Raw genomic sequence first — 27,595 nt, forward strand, 5'->3', positions numbered from 1 at the left:
CAAAATAAGTCTGAAAACAAGCTTCTACATTGTTGAATGTGTAAACACTTTATAAGACATTTTCCCATACCTTATTCCATTTTATCTTTGTGAACATTCTATGATCTTAGAGAGGCTGAATTATTACAGCTATTTCACAGATGAGGAAATCTGCAGCATGTTTCTGGCTTCTTCACAAATGAAGGATAAAGCACAACAATTTCCCGGTTAAAGAACTAAAGAGAACCCCGACTAGATTAAGGTCACGTTACCAAGAGCCAGTGACCAGGCATTCTGCCAGTTTCAGGATCCTGCGAGCTCCCTTCTCTGCTGTTTCTGTGTGAGCAGGTCCATCCCGAAAGGTATGTCACAGCATGTTTCAAACAGTCCTGTTCTTCTTCACACTTAAGTTCTGTGGGTCCAAGAAGAAATGATTTTCCTGGCCCTGAGGCTCCTTTTAGAACTGATTTAGGTAGTGGAAATCTTTGTAAAGTCCAGGATAGAAAAAGTTGAGAATTTTTTTTAGAATTTACATTGCTTGCTTTTCGCCGGGTACGGGGTGATAAGGTCCTGATGTTCTTAGAACTGGGTGTCTGTATGTATTTGCGTTGTTTCAATAGGTGGCAGCATGTCCTCTTCTTTAAAAGGTATCTTTTTAAAAGGACATAGTGAAAGCTTCTGTTGGGAAATGAAAAAGTGACAATAAGAGAGGCAAATAGGAAATGTTCCCTGTGACACACCGTACATACATTGCTCATAGTCACAACTCAAGTCATTTAACAGGTTTTGATCCATCAGTAATAACTTTAGAACAAAAGTTGTATCATGGCACTTCTACTTCAAACTATAATGCCACTTAGGTCTCTCCTCACTGGGGACTCAGTATATTGGAAAAGTTTTGGGTAAGCAATGTGAAGCACTTTCCCACACGCCATTTTGTCAATGATTCTGTTTCCATTTTGGCCGCACCCTTTCCTTGTCTACCTTCTTCAGTGTGAGCAGCTCCAATCTCTCTTCTCCCTTCAGGATGGATTTATTAATCAACAGGTGTAAATATTTTAATTCTATTTGCAATGGAGTTTCTCCCAAAGGGACCCTCCAAGGAATGTTTTGTTCTCACTGGGTCAAACAAGAAAGGGAGAGGCTTACTAGAAGCTTAGAACCTGTCAACTGCCCTATGTTCCAATAATATTGAAAGAAGTTAGCCAGCTTGCTTTAGGCAGACAGTAAGGGAAGGGTCCCCTAGAATCGACCCGTCCTACAAGTGTTTATACCAGATGTTTTGCACGGATAAGGGAGCTTGCCTAAACATGCCTGCAGTGGAAAATTCCATTCCTTAACACAAGTGCAGTAAGGGAAACAAATCAATATGGAGCGGCTCAGTCTAAGGACCCGAATGCGCACTGCAAGGAAGGGGTAGAGCCTACAGGAATTCATGCCTTAAGCTGGGATATTTAACTGTGAAGGAGGCAACCGGATTTCAGGACCCCTCTCTTTGCTGAGAGCTTTCCTTTTGCTTAATAAATTCTACTCTGCTCACTCTCTTGGTTCGGTGCACCTAATTTTTCCTGGTTGTGAGAAAAGAAGCCAGACCTAGCTGAGCTAAGGAGCAAAAATCCTGCATTAATATAAATATCCCTATCTGGGAGAATTTTTTCAGTTTGTGGCATGGAAGTGATGGCTGCCCTGGGGTAGGGGTTGGTTGGTCAGGAGGAAGTAGCAGGTCCTCTTGGTATGTAGGATGTAGGGTACACATCAGTAGTGTCATATTCTCTCACTTGAGCACTCGCTCTTCGTGCTGCAACTGTATTCATCTCCGTAAACTGGACTCCTTTAGGTTAAATGGGCTTAAAGATAAATTGTGACCAAAAAAAAGAAATAATCTATATAAAATATATATAATAAATATATGTAATTATGCATAATTTTACATGAACAAATATATCCTAACTTTCCTGAAACTCCCTCTATTATCACAATATAATTTATCTTTGCCTTAAGCCCTCTTATTTTAAAAATAAACTTTTTAAAGGAAAAAAATGCACTCCACCTGCCCAGATCTCCTTGGATTCTTTTTATCAGCTCTGTATGCTCATCCCCCAATCTTCTGCATGCTTTGATACCAGCTTGTGTTTGGGACACTCAGAGGATTGCCCTCTCTTTATTATGCAATTGGTATGCACTGGAGCAGCCTCTTCAGAATTCTGAAGCTTGGTAGAGGTGAGTGGCTAGTGTGGGAGGACAAAAAGCCCAGCCCCTTTGCCTCCAAGCACAGCTGACAACTCCGCAGGGTAATTTATGCTCTGAGGATCCCACAGGATCAGGCTGAATCTGGGGAGTCACCTAAAATCATGCCCTGGCTTGGCTTTCCCCTTCACTATCCTGCTTTTCTCACTCAATTACTGATTTATCTGGGAGCGTCTCCTTAGTAAATCACAGGCACCGGAATCCTTAACTCATCATCTACTTACCTATGATGTGTGAGGAACTTGACGTAGGACGCTTACTGTTCTCTCTCTCAGATTATTTTTTTTTCTTTTGTAAATTATTTTTGGGGAAATTACTTGAATTAAGATTATAAGGAGCCAGATGTGGTGGCTCACGCCTGTAATCCCAGCACTTTGGGAGGCTGAGGTGGGCAGATCAGTTGAGCCCAGCAGTTCAAGACCGGGCTGGGCAACATGGTGAAACCCCATCTCTACTAAAAATACAAAAATTAGCTCCACATGGTGGCACTCGTCTGTAGTCCCAGCTTCTTGGGAGACTGAGGCAGGAGAATCACTTGAACATGGGAGGTGTAGGTTGCAGTGAGCTGAGATCACATCACTGTACTCCAGCCTAGCTGATGGAGCAAGACCATGTCTCAAGAAAAAAAAAAAAAAAAGATTATAGGGGAAAGAACACATATACATATACACACACACAAACACACACAAAAAAACCCTTTCCTCCCCAAACTGACCACTTCTCGGCCATCTCTCACCAGGAAGATGGTGACGTGATCAGCACTAGTTTTAAAAAAATCTTAAAGTTGTTCTTGTTGACTGAAGTACCACAACTTAGAATCCTGTGGCAACTGCTGGGCTTTTACCTCACTCTCTTCCCAGTTATCACCTAGCCAATTGTTTTCCCTCTCCATAGCCTTCTCCAGCTTCTGCTGTGTGTCATTTATCAGATAGAACTTTTTAAAAAATACTTTTCCATCGTTTATTTTCAATTTTTTATTGAAATATACATAGAGAAAAAATGGTATTAATCATAAGTATACAATTCAACAAATACCATCTTATAGGTCAAGAAATACAACATTACTAGTACCCCAGAAGCACCCGTTTATACTCTCTCTCAACTTATTGATGTGTTCAATTCCATTATATGATTGTTCCACAGTATTTCATTTTGAGAGAAGGTAGACACAACCTCCTTTAGAGACTCATAAATGAACGTATAGATGCTTCTAATTTTCTATTTTTGTAAAGGGGGAGGAGATATAATATGGAAGGGTGTTCGTTGTATAATTGGATATTTTATTTTTCAGAAGAATTCTAGACAATATAAACCCAGAAGTTTTCTATAGAAAAATATTTTTGCTAAAATTTTAATGATAAGTGGAAGAACGTTTCCATTTTTATCTTTCAAGTTTCATACTGCTGAAGGCCAGTTTCAAAAATAAAGAAGAGGTGTGGTTACATCTAATAAGAGAATGGGGGAATATTTGCAGAAGATACAAGATAGATAATAGGAAGAAGTTATAAGGTAAAAAATCAATAGCACACAAATTGCATAATAAATAGAAGGCAAATTGTGTGTTAGGAATGAAAACCCTGTGGGAGACCTTCATTGCAGAACCCACCAATTCTTTCTGCAAATATTTAATGAGTTTTTTCAATGTTCAGGACATTGGTCTAATAGCCAGACATACAACAGTGAATAAAAAAGACAAAAATTCCTGTCCACATGGAACTTATATTCTAGTGGAAGACAGAGACTATAAACACATAAATGGTTAAAATATATGTGTCCAGGGTGGTAAGTGCTATGAAGAAAAATAAAGCAGAGGTATTTGGGCAATTTAAAGTTAAGGTGGTAGTGAGGCAAGACCTGGTGGAGAAGATGATATTTGAGTAAAGTCATAAAGGAGGTGAGGGAATCGGCCACATGGACATTTGGCAGGAGAGCATCCAAACAGAGGAAATAAAAAGTGCAAATGCCTTAGGAGAGAGTGTTCCTGTGATGCTGGAGAACAGAAAGAGTGCCAATGTGGCTGGAGTCAAGTAAAAAGAGTGAAAACAAGGTTAGAGAGGCTGGAGGTGGAAGAGATGCGACCAAGTAACCCTTGTAGGACTCAGGTTTTACTCTGAATTATATGGGAAGTGTTGGAAGATTTTGAGCTGAGAGGTGGCATACTCTGATTGGTTTTTAAAGGGACCATTCAGGTTGTTTTGTTGCAGATAGATTTTGGTGAGGGGCAAGGACAAAAGCAGGAAAACTATTTGGGAAGGTGACCTGGTTTGAATCTGTGTCTGCACCAAATCTCATATTGCATTGTAATCCCCAGTTGGGGGTGGGGCCTGGTGGGAGGTAACTGGATCATGGGGGCGGAGTTCTCATGAATGATTTAGCATCATCCCCCGCTTGGTACTGTATACTCCCCCTGCCCCCTCCTCCTGCTCCAGCCATGTGAAGATGCCTGCTTTGGCTTTGCCTTCCACCACGAGTAAAAGCTCCCTGAAGCCTCCCCAGAAGCAGATGCAGCCATGCTTGTATGGCCTGTGGAGCCATGAGCCAATTAAACCTCTTTTCTTATAAATTACCCAGCCTCAGGCATTTCTTTAAAGCAATGTGAGAACAGACTAATACAGAAGATATTACAGTCATCTGAGTGAAGGATTATGGTGGCACCAACAAAGTAGAAACTGGAGGTGGTGAGAGAGGATTTTAGAGATATTTTGAAAACAGAACTGACTGGCTTTGGTGAGAATTTGATTCAGCATGTAAGAGGGAGATGTCAAGAAATACATCAATGAATAAATCATGTGTTTTGTGTTTAGTTCAATTTAATTTTGCCAACATTTGTTTTCTACTATATGTTATTTACTGTGTATGAGGCACTGTGCTTGCCTCATATACAGTAATTTCTCTTTCCATTTCTCTGGAAAGAGAAACTGACATATAAATAAATAAATCTGCATATATTATATTAAGTCTAATAATCAAAGTATGCTCAAGTTCTGAAAGTGGGAAGGGGTCAACACTGTCACAGAAATACAGTAAGATGGCAATGGAAATCCTTTGAGAAGAATGATGACTAAGTTGAATATTGATGGACATCTGAGTGTTTTTCAGGTTATGTGTATATTTTTTCTTTCTTTTTTTAAATTTTACTTTAAGTTCCAGGATACATGTGCAGAACGTGCAGTTTTGTTACATAGGTATATGTGTGCCATGGTGGTTTGCTGCACCTATTGACCTATCCTCTAAGTTCCCTCCCTTTACCCCCCACCCACCAACAGATGCTGGTGTGTGCTGTTCCCCTCCCTGTGTCCATGTGTTCTCAATGTTCAACTCCCGCTTATAATTGAGAACATGTGGTGTTTGGTTTTCTGTTCCTGTGTTAGTTTGCTGAGGATGATAGCTTCCAGCTTCATCTATGTCCCTGCAAAGGACATAATCTCATTTCTTTTTATGGCTGCATAGTATTCCATGGTGTATATGCACCACATTTTCTCTATCCAGTCTATCATTGATGGGCATTTGGGTTGGTTCCATGACTTTGCTATTGTAAATAGCGCTGCAGTAAACATATGTGTGCATGTGTCTTTGCAGTAGAATAATTTCTATCCCTTTGGGTGTATACCCGGTAATGGGATTGCTGGGTCAAACCTGAGTGTTTTCTAAGCATTACAAGGGGATGGAGGAATAATATTCTAGGGAGAGGTCACTGCCAGTGTGAAGTTACAGAGGAATGAAACAACATGGTGTGTCTAGGGAACTAGAAGCAGATTGGATTGGCTGGAATGTGAAGTCCAAGGTGAAGAGAAGCTGGGAGCTGAGTGCAGCGTAAGAAAAAAGGACTTACATGCCCTGCTTCAGGCCTGGGCTTTGTTCTAGAGGAGAGCTAGTGAAAGATTTTAAATAAGGGAAAGTTGTGATCATGCTTACATTTTATCAAATATCACTCCAGCGGCCATGTGGAGGTGGATTGGAGAGAGTAGATGAGATGCTAGAAATCCAGTTGGAAGGTATTTTAACTATTGCAACAAGAGCTGAGAGCCTGAATTAAGGTGATGGCAGAGGTAGTAGAAAAGAAATAATGAATTTATAAGATAGAAATAACAAGGCCCAGTTAGTGATCATGGTTATAGTGAGTAAAGGAGAAGGCAGAGTCTGGGAGGCTAGGAGGATGTAGTCCCCTCAATTAAGTTTAGGGAACTCTTGAAAAGGAGAAGGTCATGGAAGTGGGGGAAAGTGAAGAGATCAATTTTTAGCATGTTGAGATGAAGAGCCTGGGAGATAAAGAGGACATCTCCAGGGAGCAGTTGGATATGTGGCCCTGGGAATTAGCAGAGAGGTCTAGCCTTTAGCTATGGATTTAGGGGTCAACAGCGTAGAGGGGGTATTTAAAAGAACAGGAGCACATTTGACTATCGAGGAGGAATGCTTAAAGTGAAAAGATGACCAGAAACAGAATCGTCAGGAACATCAACTTCTAAGGAGAGGACATAGGAAGGCAAATCAACAACTGACACTGAGTATGTATGGTCAGAGAGTAAGACCTCAGCCAGACAAAAAGGGGCCTCCAAAGTCATAAGGAAAAGGGAGGGGGATGTTGAGAGTAGCAAAAACCATGATAAGATCAAGTAAGCTAAGGACTTAGATACATTGTGAATTGGTTATTAGGAGGCCATTGTTGACCAGAAACAGGGCGATTCCAATGATACAATGACGGTGTGTGAGATGGGTACAAATCAGATTATAGTGGTTTGATTAGTAGATAGGAGGTGAGAGAGTGTCTAGACACATGTATAGACTATTCTTTCAATGAGCTTGACTGTGAATATGAAAATTCCTTTCCTGCACACAGGTGAGGCTATGCCCAGGCTGACTGGGGACTGGAGTAGATGGAGGGGTCTCTTATCCAAAGCTGTGGCAGATGTTGAAAGCAGGTAAATATTCAGAGCTGAATGTGAAGTGGGAAACTGACTCCAGAATGGCAGGAAGTGGAGTTTGAAAGGACTTCCAAAGGCGAGGGGCTGGAGCCAATGTCTGAAGCTGGATTAGGGCACCGAGGATAAGATAGCCAGCTAGAATGTTTGTAGGCAGCTACTCAAGAAGAATGAGGAGGGCAGGGGATGGTGTGTGCTGCTTGGCCTGTAGATCAAGGGACCGATCAGGGATGCTGATTCTGTGAGGGAGGGAGTAAAACTAATAAATTGAGAGAATGGGGAGGGGTTAAGGCCTAGCTTCGGAGTCTCAGGACAGACACAGTAGAAGTAGGGCAGTTTGAGAGCTAAAAAACTAGCAGCCGATGGTTTTATATTTAAATATATAAATCTTTACATAGATTTCTGAGAGAAAGGTGTCCCAGGTGATAAAGTCTGGGACATAGTCACAGCAGTGGACCACAGGATGGAGTAAAAAGATGCAGGTGCTCAGAACTGAGGAGGCTAAGGTTCTGAGACGCTGCAGTGCTGGTGGAATTTTCCCCGTGGGCACTGAAGTCGCCCAGATGATGGCAGACGTTGGATTTGAGAGAAGGAGCATCCTCAGTCCCCACTGAACATGGAGGAGTGGCCAGGAAATGAAAATCATTAGTAAGAAGAGGACAGAAAAGCTAGATAGGATCAACTTGAACGCAGGAGAGAATTTTGTGCAAGAGTGTAGGTGCAGTGGTGGCAGTGGGCATTGGGAAGAATATCTCTAACTCCTCCTGAATGTGCCATACATTTGGGAGGGCTGCAAAGGAGATGATATCCTTGAGGCAGAGACAGGATCCATTTCAGTGAGAACAGGTGAGAAGATCATCTTTACCATGTACATGTAAAAACTATATGCTCCCAGAGACTAAGGATAATCTTTTATTTTCAGTCAGGACTATTGAATTAAGGGTTTCCAGGGAATCACAAAAGACGGTTGTACTGGGCGGGTAGTATTTAATATGATCAGGTCTTAAATAAGAAGCCATAAACATGAACATTTAAAATCAAATATATAATAAATAATTATTAAGTTATAAACTACATAGTTCATATTAGCTAAATTCTCAGATGCATATGTAAATACAACAGAGCAATAATATAGAATAATAATGCTACAATTTTATACAAGTGTCCCAAGAAGACACTTTGAACTAAAATAATAAAGATCATGATTAATTTTCCCTGAACTCTCATGACCTATAATAATGTTTCTTTTTCTCCCTTCCTTCCTTCCTTCCTTTTTTTTCTTGGAATATGTCCCTTGTTCCTGCAGTGAGTGTTGCTACAAATGTTATTGAAATAATACTGAGCAACTGAACATCAGACTCAGTAGAAAGTTTTACTCAGAAGTATGATCAGATGTTTCTGTAAGAATACCCAGAACTTTAGATATTCATAGACATTTAAAGCTTTAAAAAAGAAAGAATAGACATTAGAGATTAAGTCCAGCACTCTCATTCTACAGATAAAGAAATGGAAACCCAAAGAGTTTAAACAGTGACCACTATTTCATAGTCAACAAAATTTCACATCTGCTGTATTACTGTCCATAGATGAACAGTTATATTTATGGGTTATCTTTATATTCCTTTTAAGAACTGGCCGTCTTGAACATAGAGCAGTGAAGATGGAGCTGTTCAAGTCTCACTGCTTCATCTTGTTTATTCCAATGCATTGCCTTTCCTGGAGTGCTGGTGGGTTTAACTCTGGTTAAACAGCAGAGTTTATCTGGGTGTTTAAACTCTGTTTAATGAAGGCTCTTAGCCAAACCCTCACTAAATTATTTTTACTTTTAAGATAGAGACCCTGATCAAAATAATTGGAACAGAAATTTTTAACAATAAACATGCCAAAAGAAATACATTATTTTAAATATAAAATACAATATCCAAGAAGTTAATAGCTATACATTCAGAAACAAGAAATACAGATTCCATCTTTCTCACTATCTTTGTGCCTGCTTCCACATTTTGTCACAACAACCCGGGCTGGCGTATTTGAAACTGAGGCACATTTTAGATATATATTATCATCATCAGGCACATAATTCCTTTGTCATACATATTCTAAAATGTTAAAACAGAGTACCTTGTTTCTGATGATAAATTTTTTTTTCTGAGTCTACTTGCTGATGATAAAACATTTCATTGAGATTTGATTAAATAATTCTCAATATATCTTTTAGAACTGTAGGTTAAGTCTGTATTTGTTTTAAGCACATAATTTTTCTTCTCGGAGCATAAAGCATTTCTCATCCCACATCCTCTTGCATACTCACAACTATTTTAACAATAAGAGATTCTCAAATAGCTTATACCATTCTAGCGAACATTTTACTTTTCTAGAGTTTTTAACTTCATGTTTAAACAAGCTGTGCTGGAGTTGATATGAAATGGCAGGTAGAGTAGGTTGCTTGTTTTTACTACCCAAGTCTGAAAGATTGGAATGCTTATGCGAAAGTCTGTTTTCAACTTGGACAGGAGTCCTGGCCTCTTGGTTTGTCTCCTGATTTTAAAATTATATAGGTGATTGAATTTGTCTTATCCGAAGTATAGTAACTATAAGTGTCCAAAATGTTAAACATGTTGTGAAATTTTGTCAAAGCAGAAGTTTCATTTTAAAAAGAAGGAAGAAAAGAAACGAAAGAAGAAAGAAGGAGACAAATATTTGGAGTGACTAGCTTGCTCATAATATGATCATTATAACAGTTTGAGAAGAGAGCTACAATACTTTTAAAACTATGTTTGGTTCCAGAAGACAACCTGGCATATGTCCCTCTATAGGTTTAAATTGCCATTTCCACAAGCTTAAAATGTTAGCTTATAAGGGGACTGGGGGCTGGAGGAAGGTAATATTAAATCCACTTCTTAATACTCTATTGCCACTGACTAAGAGTCTATTCCATAAATACATTCATATCTATAGTATTTAAATATTTTAATAAACCCCAATAAAGAAGTAAGGCTTTTATAGCCATCTAGTATCCCCCGGTGCATAAATAAATTACATATTTATATGTTAGACATTCTGAGATTTAAAAAACTATTCAGATATAAGTTTTTAAACACTCAGTTTTCATTTCCTTAAAAGAATAAAGATGTCAACTTTTCATTTTGCTTTTATATATTTTGCTTCTATGCTTCTATATTATCAGCTGGAATGGAGGTATATATGTTTTAAGTTATGATCATAATAGACCTCATTCTGGTGGTAATCAAGCTCAAGGTTAATATAAAATCAATAGATGTCGAAACTGTATTTTTGGTTAAAAATTTTAGCCTTCTCCTTCAACCAAGAAATGTCAAAGTTGGGCAGTGAGATATAGTAAAAACTTCAGAAGTCATAGAAATCAATAACATAGGAAATCAGACTATTGTATAGTGATTATGGGGAAATAATCCTGACTTTGCACACTTATGAGTTTTTTTTTCCCATCGCTAATATATTGTACTCCTCCACTTGGAATATAAAGAAATGAGTTTCACTACTATATTAGAGTATGTAACATAGTGTCCAACTGCAAGTTAGATCCTCAGGAATCTTCACTTCCGTGTGTTCTAGAGGACAGATGCTGATGAATCATCTGTGGAAATAGTATACCGTGAGTAACTAAGAAGCAGATCTGGATAGGTAAAGCAGAAAATCAAATGAAACTTAAGGTAGATACCTTTTGGAGAAGTGATTTGAATCTTTCTAGGAATTCTTTGGGTGGTTTTTTCTCATAAGAATCACATGAAGGGCATGTCTAGAAATCAATGAAAAAGTAACAGTCTTCTTTAAAATTTTTTTTGTAATAAAATGTTTCTTAAAATTTTTTTTCATTAAAAACATAAATTATGTTCACTGAAAAACATTCGAGAAGTACATAAAACTGTTTGGAAAGTAACAATGGAAAAAGTCCTTGTAATCCCATTCCCAGAGATAGGAATCCCACTGCAATGTTTTAATGTATATTCTCTCTGTGTTTTAGGTATTTTTAATTATTATTGTGCATTTACATTATTTATACCAGTTGGTGATTTGCTTTTTTTTTTTTCACACTTAACATATCACAGGATTTCCTAAGTGTTAAATAGTCTTCAAAAATATGACATGTAGTGGTTGTTCTGTATTCCAACATAGGATGCAACTCTTACTATTTTTGGACCCAAAGGTTGCATCTAACTTTTTTTTTTTTTTTTTTTTTTTTTTTTTTGGAGACAGTCTTGCTGTGTCACCCAGGCTGGAGTGCAGTGGCGCGATCTCCACTCACTGCAACTTCCACCTCCTGGATTCAAGCAATTATCCTGCCTTAGCCTCCCAAGTAGCTGGGATTACAGGCACGCACGACCATGCCTGGCTAATTTTTGTATTTTTAGTAGAGACGGGGTTTCACCATTTTGGCCAGGCTGGCCTCAAACTCCTGATCTCAGGTGATCCGCCTGCCTCAGCCTCCCAAAGTGCTGGGAATACAGGCATGAGCCACCACACCCAGCCGTATCTAACTTTTTATTTTTGTCTACATTACTCCAAAGAACATCTCTGTAAATAATTTTTCATATATATCTTTGCTTATTTGATATATTCCTAGAAGTAGAATTACTAAATTAAAGGGATAAAAAATTTTGAGGCTTTGATATACATTATAAAGGGTTTTACCTCTTTTCACTTGGAGCATTCTTATTATTATAGGGTATTGTTTAAAATGTTTAATTGGAAAAAACAGGATTTCCTTGTTTTAACTCGCATTTATGTGATTACTAGGGAGATTGAACAGTTTTTCATATATGGATTGCTCACTTACATTTTTAAAAAACTTTCTTAGTTTATGCTCTTTGTCTTTATCCCTATTTAGATACCAAACACCAAGCCATTGCTTGGTAGTTAGCATCTCAATGCCAGTGTGATGTTGTAGCGAGAGCATTTCACTAAAAGATAGTAGATATACGTTCTAATTCTCATTCTGACACTATTTATGGAACTTGGGGCTAGTGACTTAACTCCTTTGTAGATCTCACTTTCCTCATCTATAAGATGAACATGCTTAACTGGAGAGTTCTAAGTTTAGCTCCAAAGCTACCACTTCATGAGTTTCAAAAATATGTTCAGCTCCTTTCTTTCTGAGGAAATGTTTAGAGGGATATTTTTCACATGGTCACCAGGCCAAGCAATCAAAAGAAATAAGAATAATTTTGATAATATAATTAAGATTTCATTTGAATCACATGTGGAATGTTTTTGGCGGCGAAAGAACTAATTTAAAAAATTTGAGGCTGGGTGCGATGGCTAACACCTGTAATCCCAGCACTTTGGGAGGCCGAGGCGGGCAGATCACCTGAGGTCAGGAGTTCGAGACCAGCCTGACCAACATGGTGAAACCCCCGGCACTACTAAAAATACAAAAATTAGCCAGGCGTGATGGTGTGCGCCTGTAGTTCCAGCTACTTGGGAGGCTGAGGCAGGAGAATTGCTTGAACCGGGAGGTGGAAGCCGCAGTGAGCCAAGACCTTGCCACTGCACTCCAGCATGGGCGACAGACTGAGACTCTGTCTCAAAAAAAAAAAATTTTTTTTGAGAGTAATTTATTTTATGTATTTTCCCACTGGCTTTAATCTTTGAATTACTCATGTTCTTGGGTATCTGCATTGCTCATGAGTTGGCATATACAAGAGGATCTCAGGGCTCCTAAAAGCTAGGGACTGTTAAAATTCCCCAGCCAAGTAATGAGGCCTCCCTATTTCAATTCAATACTGACTCTGCTAATGTACAGGATAGTAATATGATTTAAGAGAGGAGGCAAAGTTTAAGATTTGCCCTAGTCTCTTGTAGGCTCTTTTCTTGTTAGAAAGCTAGGATCTAGCTCCTGTTAATAAGAATACAAGTTATTTATGACCATATGAGAGGAAATAGTTCTTAACTCCAAAATCACAGTTGGATTCTCCGCCTAATGACTTCCTCACCTTGAGAAGCTATATTAACATATTCCAGCTGCCAAGGACTACTAGGAAATTATAATTGGGTTTTTGAATACTTTCAAGTCTGTGGGCTTAAAAGAGTGACCCTACTTCTTAAAATGCACCACGTATAGGCCGGGCGCGGTGGCTCATGCCTGTAATCCCCACACTTTGGGAGGCCAAGGCGGGCGGATCACGAGGTCAGGAGATCGAGACAATCCTGGCTAACATGGTGAAACCCTGTCTCTACTAAAAATACAAAAACAAAATTAGCCAGGCGTGGTGGCAGGCACCTATAGTCCCAGCTACTCAGGAGGCTGAGGTAGGAGGAGAATGGCGTGAAACCGGGAGGTGGATCTTGCGGTGAGCAGAGATCACGCCACTGCACTCCAGCCTGGGTGACAGAGCAAGACTCTGTCTTAAATTTAAAAAAAAAGCACCATGTATAATAAGGCATAACTATAGGTGAGGAAGACACCAGCAGCCCTGGCTACAGGTGTGTGTGTGTGTTTATGTAATGCAAGATATATAGTTTATAAGTACAAATAAGAGAGATGACAAATGACAATCTTACTAGTCTGTGTTTCTGTCTTCTCCCTGCATTTGTGGAAGGTGGTTTCCTCTTCAGCTTTTTAATTGATACATTGATTATCCTTTCATTGTTTCCTGTATTTGCTGACTTTAGTTGGGCCTTCTGAAAACAGGAAAAAGCTGACCACTCACAGTTTGTCTGAAAGATAAACAATTTGCATATATGTTAACAAACATTATTCAGAAAGTAAAAGATAGCTTTCCCAATCCTCTATTTCTATCTCTTCTGCAATGTCGTGCATTATATCGTTTCAACAGATGAGTGAGGTATGATTTCACCTCCTACTTAATCTTTGGGATGGGAAAAAGGGACAATCCCCTGCTTCGCAGATAAGAGAGAAAGGAGCCTCACTTCTTCACAATGCTTTATTCCTGATGCTACACAGAGGACCATTTTGATGTCTGGGTGGTGGACAAGACCTTTGTGTTTTATAAAGGAGAGTTAGTTCGGTTTAGGACACATTTGCTGAATTATGAGGCTCTAAAACTTACACTGTGACTAGTGGCAGCTTTGGGTAAATTATGTTATAGTCTGATGAAGAATATTTTTCATTTGTTTGTGGTTTCTGTAATGTATCTATCATGACATGTCTTGAGCAGCATTTTATTCTGTACAGCGCCAGGCATAGTGTCTTGCCAGTTAATGATCAACATATATTTGTAAAGTTAACAGATGAAGAAAATGAATTAAAGGCCCTCCTTTGGAGAAAGGAAGTGGGTACCTCCCTCTGATAGCATATTTTACATCTAAGATACAATATACTTGCCATAGATCACACATGACTTTTCTAAAACCCTTTTCATACTCCCAGCTCAGTTAGGGTAGGATTCTGCCTGAATCAAGCAGTTGAGGAACAGTTTGAGGCTTGCCCAACCAATGAGTGGGAAAGTCATTTCTTAGAAGGTAAGAATAGGGTCTCAGAGAATGGAGGAGTGGATAAAATAAGCATCAAACACTTATCTCTTGGTTTGGAAAAATAGCTAATGACTAACAAGCCAAAAGCTTAGCCATCAAACTGGAAAGGAAATGGAATTTACTGGAAGAACCAAACATATACTGACTTGTTGAAAAATTTTAATGCTGATCCAAAAGCTTATATCCAGGTGACTTGTATCCAACTTACTTTTTTTCTTTCAGCAAACGTGTGTATGTGATGCTATTTTCCCCCTGAAGTTGCTATATTTTCATTTCACTAATGCATATGGAAGCTACTACCTTATAACCAGAAGCCTCAATCCCTCCCAGTCCCTACAAAGGCAGGCCTATACGTAACAATATTACCTGAATCTTCTTATGGACAATCAGCTGAACACAGCATCTGGCCTGCTTTGCATTTTCCAACCCATATGCTTACCCAATATGAATGTAGATTAATAACATGCATCTCTAAGACACAAACCTATCAGGTTTGCTTTGCATATATAGCCACAAGCCGAGAAGCAGCTTATCTGGTTTCCTTATATCAAGGCAGATTGCCTCTCATAAGGGCAAGGTGGTGTCCTTTCCATATGTTTGCCAAAATGCTTATTTAATAGAAACTATTTATAAATGTTCAATATAGCACTTTTTTTTCCTTGAAAACCACACGTTCATGTTTGTTGAAGTTTTTTCTTTTCTCTTCTTTTTGACCACAACCGGCTTAACTTACTGGAAAAAATAATATTCATATTTAAAGAGGTAAATTTTCCAGCTGAAACTGAAAATACTGACTGCTTCATCCGTGATGATCTGAAAAACCAGCATTTCTCACAGAGGCTCATTTTGCTGAGTTAACATTTACATGTGTATGCTGAAAGAAAATTAGGTTCCAAAGAAGTAGAGGGGCCCTGCCAGCCAAATGAACTCCCTTGAGATAATATTGCCAGGAATGGTCAGTACCGGTACTCAAAGCACTGAAATTGTAAAACTACAATTTCAGTTGTAAAAACAACTGAAAATCTTTTCTGAAAGCCTTTGAATGGCACCTGGACACTGACGCCCATATTGATGGGGCTGTGCTTCCTCTCCCACCCTTCCTTGTTTACCTCTGTTAACAGACAATGGGGTTTTGTTTTCTTTTGTTCTGCAAGCAGCAGAGCTGTGTCTGGCAATATGTGGTCCAGGATAAATAACTGCGGGAATTGGCTTTATATGCACATCAAAGGCAGCCTCAAAAGAGGAAAAGAAGTGGAGGGCTGTCGCCACTAAACTGCCTTAAGGATGTATTGAGAAGGAGAGTGAAAAGATTAACCTTGATTTAGGCAGCCTCAGGTGCCCTATCACTCAGGAGTCTACAGGATGCCAACTCCATATTTAGCACTGTCTGGAAGCATGAACATTGCTTTCCTTTGCTATGCCTTGGTGACAACAGACTCCAAAGGCAAGGCTTTGTTTCCCTCATGCTTTAACATATGAGAACATGAGGAGTTTTCTGCTGCTACATTGTTTTGCAGACTAGAAGGAGCGGTAGTGAAGTCAAAAGCAAGAATTAACAAACCATTCCTCTTCAGCTGAAGAACAAGTCAAGTGCTGCTTTTGCCAGGAGTCACACTTGGCTTTGTTGTTTTGCAATTGAATTTTTGAAATTTTTTACCTCCTTAGGGCTTTTTTTTTCTTTTGTAGAAACAGGATGTCTCACTATTTTGCCCAGGTTGTTCTCAAACTCTTGACCTCAAGCAATCCTCCAAACTTGGCTTCCCAAAGGGATTACAGGCATTGGGATTACAGGCAGGAGCCACTTCACCCAGCTGAGGCCTATTTTTACATTTTTTTCCTTTTGCAAAGAAAGCCCTGGCCATTCACACTAAGAAGTCTTGCTAATTGGGCAAGACTACCTTTGTCCTGGCTGGGTGCGGTGGCTCACGCCTGTCATCCCAGCACTTTGGGAGGCCAAGGCAGGTGGATCACGGGGTCAAGAGATTGAGACCATCCTGGCCAACATGGTGAAACCCCATCTCTACTAAAAAATACAAAAATTAGCTGGGTGTGGTGGCGTGCGCCTGTAGTCCCAGCTACTCGGGAGGCTGAGGCAGGAGAATCACTTGAACCTGGGAGGCGGAGGTTGCAGTGAGCCGAGATCGCGCCACTGCACTCCAGCCTAGCAACATATCAAGACTCCGTCTCAAAAAAAAAAAAAAAAAAAAAAGATTACCTTTGTCCTACACACAAACTAGGTTTATATCAGGGTTTCTCAACGGTGATACCACTGACATTTGGGGCTAGATAATTCTTTGTTGTCAGGGCTGTCTTGTGCATTCTAGAATGTTTAGTACCTGGCTTCTACCTACTAGATGCCAGTAGCACCCCCATTCTACCTCCAAGTGTGACAACCAGAAATTTTTCCATCCAATGCCAAATGTTTTCTGGGGCACAAAAATCACCACCGGTTGAGAACCACTGGTTATATGATTAGACAGAAAGAAAAAGAGAAAAAGAAAGATGCCTGGCTAGGCCAATTAGAGATCTTAGATAATTACTATATGCATGCAACATTAGATAGTTTTATTTTCATTAAACTTTTAAATCTTTTAAAATCTCTTACAGACCCTACTTTGAAGCTAGCTTGATATAATGCTAATGTGACCTTGAACGATTTCTTTCTTCCTGAGTTTGCCTACTAGTATAGCTTAAAGATCCAAGTTACACTATTACTCACTTATATCATAGCCAGCATTGCTTGATCAGATTATCAGATAGATACAGTATCACGGAGACAAAATCCTTTCATTATGATGTAAGATAAAAAATATCTTTCATTAACAACACACGTAAAGGAAGTACCCATTGGACCAACTCAGGTTAGAAGGTGGAATCTCTTTCTTATTTCTTATTTTGCAAGTTATAGACTACAGCCAGGAAACTCTGGAAAGAACTCTAACCATAACAGTTAAACAAGGTGCATGAGATGCTAGAAATGTGTGTTTTGATAATTAGGCACATTGATTAAGAAGTATTTTCAGTTATTGGAAAAGTCTTTCCAATAAGCTGAATGTGCTACTTTCATTTTAGATGCTGCTTATTAGAAAAGGACCTAGTAAATGAGAGTGTTTGGGTTCAGAGCTAGAGAGTGAATTTTAGAGAAAAGCAATAGTTGTGACTCATTCACTTTCTAAACTTTTACACATAGTCATTTACGATAATTGTTTTCTTTGCAATGTATCTTCTTAAGTCTCCCCCTTTGTAGTGTCCTAATTACTGGTAGCACTTTTAGTTATTCTAATTTATGCAATTAAAGGTCTGTGACAATGAAAACATTTCCCCAATTGCATTTATACTCTCAGGGTACCAGACCAGAAGATCAGATCGTAGAAGTTACTGGAGAAAAAGATCAGCAGACAGCACTCTTGAACTACATGCCAGGCCTCTTCTTCCTGGAACTCTAATGGATTTAAATGGCTTAAGAGACGGGATGAATTGTTGAAAATGGTTCTTTCAAAAGACCTCACGGAAGGCCAAAGACAAGACTCACTGAGGCCAAGGTATATGTGAATTATATTCTAAAGGACAGCTTTGATTTCCACACCACCATTTCTCCATGCTGTCCCTGTAATCTAATTCTTTCTTTCTTTCTTTCTTTCTTTTTTAAGTTTGTTATTAAAAGGTTAATTCTGCTTCCTATTGTATGTATCTATGTTTCTTCGGTAGGATAACAAAGAGGGCTCAAAAGCTTTCATGCCCAAGGGCTCTTAAAGAGTAACTAGCTGTGCATTGTTCAGAAACTGATCAGAGTATAGATTTCGTTTCTAGTTTTGTTATTCTGTCTCAGCAATACTACTTAGGAGTACTCTTAGAGATTCTTGAAGATAAACATAGTTTATGAGGAATATAATATAGCATTTTTTAGTTGGTTTTTGGTAAATCAATGAATTTAACCAAAATATAAATAAATATTTCATCAATTATTAGACCGCTAAGTTCATTAAAATTCAGTATACTTCTATATAATCAGGCTAATGTCTTTCTTATTGGATTTAAAAACTTATGTCCAGTGTATTTTCAGAAATAAATTCAACTGGTCTTACCTCTACATCTTCTGGAGCTGGCAGAAATTCAGGGACCTAGAGCAAAAGAAAATTTGTTCTGAGTTATTTTTATAAGCCAAACCCTCCTTTTATATTAATTGAAAAGTATGATTTAGATTTTGTTGTGACAAGTATAGTCTTACCAAGTCATTCACATAATTTTTCAGCTGATCAACAATATCTATAAGTTGACGCATTCTAATCATGTGGCGATCTTGACCTTGAGAGCTTGATTTGTGGACCAGTGTCCCCAAGAAGATGACCATCAGACAGATGACAATCCTCTCCATGTTGCCAGGACTGGATCTCATAAGTACCAAGAGTAGAGCTAGACCTTGGTCTCGTTTTCACTTCAGCTTGACTGAGAACAGGTTGTCAGTTAAGCTACCTATTTATTCATCCTTCAGGGAGAGGTAAAGCCCTCCCATTGCAGCCTGGAAATCTTTGTAAAATGGATGAATGTGAGTAACTCTTTTTTCTTTTCCACTGGCTAGGTATACGTGTGCATGTGCTAATGTGTGGGGGCAGGGATTGATGGAGTCAACGAAATGTGCCCCATCTGCATCTTTGACAGGAAAAAGAGAGAATGGGTGAATTCCAATTTTCAGCATGAATCAAGAAGTATGTATAATAAACAGTAGGTACTACAAGACTTCAAAAAAGTAAACAAAAACACTTTGATCTCTTTTTCTCGGCCTCCCCTGGCATCTTACCTGTTCTCTCTGACAGTCATAAGGGCACTTTGATAATGAGTAAGATGGCAACATGTGCTTTCATGCAGGACTTTTTCTTATGGTAATAACTATGTCTTTTGACTAAAATCATCCAGTATTCCATCATAAAAGTAGGAGGAGAGGCTACCTTTTAGGAAATTTTAAATAAAGAGGTATTTTCCAAATTAGCAAGAATATTTTAGGTTCTTACCAAGTTTCAAGGGTTTAAAGTAGAATTTGCTTCCAACTGTTCACCAAAGCACCTTTACTAAGCATTTATTTTGGCTTCTGTCATGTTATTTAACAATCTGATTTATTAATATCACAAATGATTCTAAGGGACTTGATAGAAAATCTATTCTTCCCAATCAAGTTCTCACTCTACCATCATTTTAAAAATTATCTAATGGCCATCTCTTCTATATAATGCATCAATTAAATGAGTCAAACTTGCTAATGCTCATTCTTGTCCAAACCAAAAAATATTTCCAAACAGCAAAATAAAATATACCCATAAATGATTCGTTTTCTCTTAGGGTAGTGTTACTTATTTCTGTTAGATACTATTTCCTCTGGGTGTGAGCAACACATTTCTAACTGCATCTGTGACCGGGTAGAGGTTAATTAAAGATCCAAAGACCAGAAATGGTTTTATCATCCTCCTTTCTTCTGCTTCTCTTGTCCCTGAGACTCTTTTAACCCATTTGAGAAAGTTGAATATAATATTCTAGCTAGAGAGTCATGTACTATATAAGGCCATAGGTCTTATAAGTGAAACTCTTGACTATAGATTTTATTCATTCATTCATTCATTTCATTACATACTTTAGAATACCATACTTTATTCTAGACTGTTACATAGCCAACATAAATTGGAGTTTTCACTTGATTTGCTCTGAAATTGACTGTAATCTTTTTATTATGGAATATCTATTCAAGAGTATACAGGTTTGGCCTTATACGGTAGATAAGAGTTCATACAACATGATCAAGAATTCCTCCCTGTAATAGTTAAATTCTATATGACAAGATTCTGTGCAAACTTATGAATGCATGTGGACTAAGGGTTGCCACTTGGTGCCTCCACATTGCCTGTATGGTCTTTGTACATGCACTCCTTATCCACCTAAACAGATGTGCATCTCCTTGAAGACACTAACCACGGTGGTTAGGAGGTCAATTTCTAAAGCTTGAGTTCAAATCAAGGTCCTAACAATTAATAGCACATATGATCCTGTGTGTGTAATTGCAAAAGGAAGGCAAGTACAGAATCTAATCACAGGGTTGTGATAAGGCTTAAATGAGACATTCCAAGTAAAAGGGCTAAGTACAGCACATAACATCCCGGGAGGTTTGCATGCTGATCGTGGATGGGGGTGAAGGGGAGAACTTAAAGAAGCCTAGGGGAGGCTAAACTGATCAGAGAAGGAAGAGAATGGACAGATTAGTGTTCAGCCAAAATACACTTGTGTGGTTGTACTGGTGGTTTAACAACAACAACAAAAAAGTCAAATATCTTTCGTACTGCCTAGAGAGAACCATTGCTCCTGGCCCTGGAGTGCCTCACCACTATGTTAGACAACCCAGTCCCTCCCTGAGACATCCTAGCCCTCTCCATAATCCATCCACCAGTACATCAGGGGTCTCAGAGTCTTGCTCCAGCACTATGACCAGAGGGCTTTCTGAAAGTCAGAATTTCTACCTTAAGTGGCACATCAGTTGTTAAGAATTTTTGGATATCATCTCTGGTGTGATAGACTTACCAATGCCCCAAAGATATCCATGCCCTAATCCCTGGAACCTGTGAAAATGTTACCTTACATGACACAGGGGACTTCGCAGATGTGAAAAAATTAAAGATTTTTTACATGGGAAGATTATCCTAGATTATCCCGTGGGCCCAGTGCAATCACAGGAGCCTTTATAAGAGGAAGGCAGGAGAGTCAAAGTAAAAGAAGGAGCTGTTGTTTCAGAAGTAGAGGCTGGAGTGATGCAGGGCCAGAAGCCAAGGAATACAGATGGCTTCTAGAGTCTGGGAAAAGTAAGAAACAAATTCTTCCCTGGAGCCTTCAGAAAGAATGCAGCCCTGCCAAAAACACCTTGACTTTAGTCCCATAAAGCTCATTTTGAGTTATTACTTCTGATCTTCAGAAATGTAAGATAATAAATTTATGCTGTTTTGTTCTTACCTGAATAGATACACATCTCCTTGAAGTGTTTGCGGTAATTTGTTACAGCAGCAATAGAAATGTAACATACATAGGTATGGGATTTTTAATCTCAGGGAAAAGGGCAGGAAAAGAGGGAAAGAGAGGAAAGGGTAATAAGAAAAGATCCAGCAAAGGTTGGAATTTTGTTGGGCTTTTGGGAGGTGCAGGTAGAGGGTATAAGGAAGTGTGGACAAGAGAGGGAAGTAAGATTAGTGTAGCTGCCACATGGTATGGGCCCTCAGGGATAAAAATGTATAATGAGGATGTTCTAGGAAGTCTTGTGTGTATTGTAACAACTCCTCCCTAGCCCTGAGAAAACTTCACTCAGGATTCACAGCATGATTTAAAGTTATGGATCCCAATTTGCATTTCATTTGAATTTATCACTATGTGGAGATGAACCTTAGGGTGGGAGCAAGGAGGCCCAAAAGTATTTGAGTCACTAGGGCAAAGTAAATTAGTCACTGCTCAGAAATATTAATGTTATTGCTACCTTTACAGTATCATTTCATTGGCATTTTAAGGGCTGCTTACTCTTTAAATTATAATTATTTTTATAATCTAGATACAATCAGTCCTGCTATAAGGCTCATCTTGAAAATGATAATGTATTCCAATGAGGTTAATATATCAAGGAACAATTTGAGTATAACAACTTTGTGTTTCTTTATGTTTAATTTCATCTGCAAGAAATGCTAAGTGAATGCAGAAAACTGCATCCAGCTGAACTGAGCCATGTAGGAATACATAAGATGTCCTCACACCTCTGACAGCCACCAGCATCCTCAGTTCACTGCATGTGTAATGAGCCACACCCATCTACATCTGGTGTCACAATTTTCCATCCCAGAGAACTCTCCTTTGCCATGTCTCAGTAACTCACAAACTGTAACCCTTCCAACACCCACCTCCATGAACAAACTTAAAGTCCTTTTCTAGGTGAAACAATGTGTTTATTTTATTATTTATTTATTTCTTAACCATTTAACGTGCCTAAAACAGCTATCTTTTTAAATTAGGTTGCTATCTTCCTTTTCAGTGTCACCGATGAAGTTTTTGAATGCTGTGCTCCTAATCTCATTTTCCTGTAAGCATGTGAGTTTTGATTCTATGATTTTGTATAGTGCAGTGATTTTTTAGAAACACGTGGGTCACATTATAGCAGAACTCACTGTATTTTGTCTCAAAGTGTCACACTTAAGCCCCAACAGCAACTATTTATATCCAGGCAGAAAACAAGACTAGAATATAGAATTTATTCTTAAGGTGGGGAATAAAAGGGAAGGGAAGAGGAAGGGAGAGACAATGAAAAACAATTTGTCATTTCTACACATGGCCCATCTGAGTTATTTAAAAACTCCAGTGTCCATTTCTTCCTTGATCCTTTCCTGTTAGCACATGGGGGCTTAGTTTGGCATCTGTGGATTTCCTGGGTTCCATACGTGTGTTTCAGAGATCCCCTAACCTCCTGAAATTACTTGCAAAATTTTGTATTTATATTGTGAGCAAAACAAAACCTTAAATTTCATCAGATTCTCAATGGAAATGTCATGCAACTGCTGTTTATTTTCCAGCCTCCAGAGACTTCGGTGAAGGGTGATGCAAACCGTGTTTCTTCAGCATGTGAGCACTGTCAGGCATGAGTGTGGCAGCTCCAGAATGTCTATACCGGAGTGGCTGAGAGTCAGCAACTTGGCTGGAAGCTACACTTGAATAGCAAACAAACCACTTTTACTTAGTTTCCATGTCTATTTGGTACCTTGGAGTACAGTGATGAGTTTTACTAGATGTGGACTTTCCAGGAATATAGCCAAGGTCGTCACCATGAAAGTATGAAACTTTAGTCATTTACCCAAGGGGATTCATGGACATATATTAAGAATTTTCTTTAATGGACTGTGTTTATAGAACACCTGGTCAGGACAGAAATGAGGCCAGGGAACTAAAGGGATTAGAAGTCTGAAGAGGAATGGTTTTGCATGGGAAAACTGTGCCAGGTGTAAAACTGGGCTGAACACTATTTGTCCCCAACTCTCTGGCCCGGTCCTTATAGTTCTTTCTGTGATCCCTGCGTGGTGAATACTCCTTTTCTGCTTTCACTGGCTTTGGCCCCCCATGGATAGAATTAGATGTTCTGCATGGCAAACTGTGGGAAGAGAGGCCTCCAGTGTTTAGAGTGATATTATCATGTGTACCACTACTATTATACATACTAAAGGTATTCAGACAGGTGGCTTGTTTCTGGGCTTTATATAGATCTCTGTCAAACTAGAAGAAAAATGTCACTAAAATAATTCAAGACAATTTTTGTACTTTCCAACGATGTTCAGGTAACAGCTGAAAATATTCTCACTTATTTGACTTGAGGAAGAAAATTCGAACGAGGAAAATCATCAAGGATTTGCCAAAGTCCCTTCTGTAAAATCTTCCTTAAGGAAGTTTAAACACTCCTATTCTCTCTTCTCCCATTCTTTTGAACTCACTGCATGTATTGATATCACTGACTTGGTTTCTTTTCTAGAATATATGTAAAAGTAAGAGTGTGTATATATAACCCATTATGTACATAACAAGAACAGTTCCTTCCAATATTCAAATTTCATGACTCTAGGTCACTACTGTGCATTCTAAGAAGGTCAGGGACTCATGGAGACCAAAGGGTCAATCCTGGTCATTGTTGTCTTACGAGAGAAAAACAAGAGCCTTCTCGGGCCCTGTGTTCTCTAGCTCTTGATGTGGCCTCTTTGGTATCACTGGCAGCCCCACAGTCTGGTGGTCAGTGTGTCGCAGCAGAGGGTCACTCACCGATGCTGCTTATCCACAGCACCTTTTCTGTGGGGAATGGGGGCCTCTATTCTGCTAGTAGACTCAGGTGTGTCACTGTGATACTCTAAGACTGGGTTCATTGAGGACAGGTCTCTTTGCTAACATTCACACAAAGTCATTGTTTGGAAGCACAGTCCTGCTTCTGAAATGCTAGGTCTGGAGGGGTTCCAGCAGCAGCCACATGGGCCCTCTCCTCAGATCTTGGCTCCAACATGGGATACTCAGCAGTGAGGCTAGAGATCAGATGTCCTTCATTCCTTGACCACTAAGCCTAGAGGATGGAGAGAAAGAACTGGAATATCTGCACTCTTCAACCTGAGTCCACTCCAACTCCATACCACAAGGTGAGACAAGTTCCACCAGCCTCTCCAGCCTCCTGTCTAATATGATCAGAGAAATCCTCTTTTCTCTGGACTCAAGACCCATCCCTGTTTCCTTCCCTAGGGCGACAGGTGGCTATAGCACCCTTCGTCTTGGCCCTGCAGCCACCAATACACAACCATAAAAATAAAGTAGTCCAATTATTAGCCTTCGCTGTGTCCTGTGTCCTCCTCCCAAGAGATCTGCGGAACCTTCATTTATCACCTGAATGGGAGCCTCCTCCCCATGCTTCCCCAGGGGGCAGCCATAGGACCTCACAGAGAGGTTACTGTGTATCACTCTAGACTCTTTTCCTATATACATAGAACAATAAAGGAATAGATAGGGACACATAGACACTTAAGGAAATAGAATTATATATGGAGATAGAAACATAAAAAATAGCACAGACATATAGATATAGAAAACTGGTACTTTTACATAAAAACTTAATCTCACCATATGTAGTCTATAAATTTTTTTTTCACTCAACCTATGTCAGGGACAGGAGTCCATACAGGATTCACACACAGGGATATCTCATTAGATTAATATTCCATTGTACGGCAGTACCACAATTTATCCATTCATAACCCTACTGACAAACATTTAGATTGTTTCCAGTTTTTATCCACTGCAAACAATGCTGCAATGAACATCCTTATATAGATCTCTAAGCATATGTGAAATATATTCTTTTAATGTTGTATTTTAAAATACATGTCTTGAATTTCACTTCCTGAGTGGAAAGATACTTTGAAAAATTTTATAGAAACTGCCAAATTTCCCTCTGACATGCCATACCAGTTTATACTCCCAACAACATAGAGTTTCTTTTCCTCTCATTAATACTTTATGTTATGAATATTTTAAATATCTACCAACGTATTGGGGCAAAAATAGTATCCTCTCATTGGTTTGTCTTTCCTTGATCAATAGTTAGATCTGGTGTATTTTCATCAGTGTGTTTATTTTTCCACAAATTGTCTGATTCATATTATTTGCCAATTTATTCATTTGTTTCTTATTTACTTATAAAGGCTCTTTTTCTATTAAAGATATGTTAAACATGTAGAAATTATTTTCTCTGTGGTATCCTTTGCCCTACTGAGGTTTTGAGCTTTCATGTTATTGTGTCTGAGAATCTTATGTTTTATGTCATGGACCTTCGTTTAATAGAAAGGGTGTCTCACCTAACAAAACAAAAAATGGCAGTAATTAATTTAGTGTTCCTTTTGGTTGAAGAATTCTAATGCCAAGGAGTCATGGTTAATTCAGGAGCGCTTTTAAATGAATTTGCATTTCATTTGTCACAAGATTAGCTACATACTTCTTTGAAATATAATAATACATTTATGGTTGGAAGTGATTTAGTCAGTTTATAGGCAACATCCTTCCTGTGCAGCAATGAATTCATGAGCCCTGTGAACGTCATTATTTTAGAAAAAGAATTGGATATAATATATACTTCTTATATATAGAGAGATCCAATCATATACCACATTCAGGAGTGGGGAGGACAAGGGACCACAGAACCCTGAAACGGCATCTGAGCCATCAAAAGAATGTGCTCACTACAGTTTCAGTGCTGAATGTTTTATTTTACTTCAATTTTTTAAATATGGTTTCTCCATATACAGGGTGTACGGTAGTTCTAAAAATGCGAATGACTAATTTAACAAAGTACAGACCAGGAAAACACAGACTCTGTGAGATTTACCAAATTGGCTCCAAGACTACCCTGAAGTCACCCTTTAAACTGAGAAATAGTTATATCTGATAGACTGTGTCGCTGCTAATAAAGGGAAATGGGATGGCTCTTTCTGAAAAAAGACTTTGGGCCAATCAAAAAGATACTATCAATGATTATTCTAGCAAACACTTTTGTATCTAAGTGGTTTATAGACATAATCTCATTTAAAGCAACAACCATGAGAAATAGATATTTTGAGTGTGCCTCTTTACTACCGAAGCACAAAGAAGATAAGTAAGACATTGAAGTGATTGGAGGAACTCTCTCCAGAGCCTGACGACTTCTCTCTACAGCAGGGAACTGCCTTCATTGCTGATGTTGGATTAAACAGAACAGCCTGTGCAGTTAGTTCATGGATTCCATAAAGGGACTGGACCTTAATGAAGACGTTCCTGACATGGGTTTGGGGTAAGAAGGAGAGTCTGTTTGCAAAATTATTGTTGATAACATCTAGAATTTAAATGTATATCTTTTCTTGGTTAATTAAATAAAATAATCAGCTCCCCATCTGGGCCAGAATATCCAATTGCTTCTCTTTCATTGACTTTAACTAGTGACAACCTGGTCCAGTATAAGACCTAATAATAATTTTCCAGTGTTTTATATCCATAAAAGAAGAGAGAAAGAAATGAATAAACTTCTGCCGTCATTTGGGTCTTGAATAGCATAGACAAAAATGAATCAGGAAATCAGTTATCTTGACAACAAGAAAGGGCAAAAGTATGACTTAGTTATTTACATTTACTTAATTATTGTTCATTTTCTATGTTTTTCAAGCCTTTTCATTGTTATGAGAACATCAAAACACTCACCTTTTGCTCCATTTAGCTCTCAGAACTTTAAAATACACACCAAGGGGGATATCAGTGCAAAAGAAGAAGGAAAACCAGGAATACAAAAGAAACATGCTTGTAACAAGAATCAACTAAAAGTAAATTTTCATGAAATTAAGAGATAGATGGTTCAATGATTTTGGATATCGGCAGTTAAGTCATCACAGGTCAGATTAACGTATTTAGTCAAAGCTGTT

General features: G+C 38.7%; 1 protein-coding gene and 1 long non-coding RNA gene across 5 annotated transcripts; one reads left to right on the forward strand and one right to left on the reverse strand.

The window, feature by feature from the left end:
- Window positions 1-140: 140 nt before the first annotated feature.
- On the forward strand, window positions 141-25,885 carry LOC104006191 (uncharacterized). 4 transcript variants are annotated; one of them, XR_010156683.1, is made up of 6 exons: window positions 16,978-17,487; window positions 17,963-18,160; window positions 18,871-19,074; window positions 19,198-19,324; window positions 22,666-22,713; window positions 23,201-25,884. It is a non-coding gene; the product is annotated as an uncharacterized LOC104006191 (long non-coding RNA). The 4 variants fall into 4 exon arrangements; XR_008543292.2 differs by having other exon boundaries at window positions 17,005-17,479; window positions 22,666-22,721; window positions 23,201-25,885; XR_010156684.1 differs by lacking the exons at window positions 16,978-17,487; window positions 19,198-19,324 and adding an exon at window positions 141-341 and having other exon boundaries at window positions 18,871-19,164; window positions 22,666-22,721; window positions 23,201-24,982.
- Window positions 8,116-19,048, reverse strand: IL21 (interleukin 21). Its single transcript, XM_526677.8, has 5 exons — window positions 18,847-19,048; window positions 18,704-18,739; window positions 13,686-13,841; window positions 10,846-10,923; window positions 8,116-10,761 (listed from the first exon to the last, which is right to left on the reverse strand). Exons 1-5 carry the CDS (start codon window positions 19,012-19,014, stop codon window positions 10,711-10,713), a joined length of 489 nt encoding a protein of 162 aa, XP_526677.2. The 5' UTR covers window positions 19,015-19,048; the 3' UTR covers window positions 8,116-10,710.
- Window positions 25,886-27,595: the final 1,710 nt, after the last annotated feature.

Source organism: Pan troglodytes, chromosome 3 (genome assembly GCF_028858775.2).
Source record: "Pan troglodytes isolate AG18354 chromosome 3, NHGRI_mPanTro3-v2.0_pri, whole genome shotgun sequence".
Classification (NCBI taxonomy): domain Eukaryota; kingdom Metazoa; phylum Chordata; class Mammalia; order Primates; family Hominidae; genus Pan; species Pan troglodytes.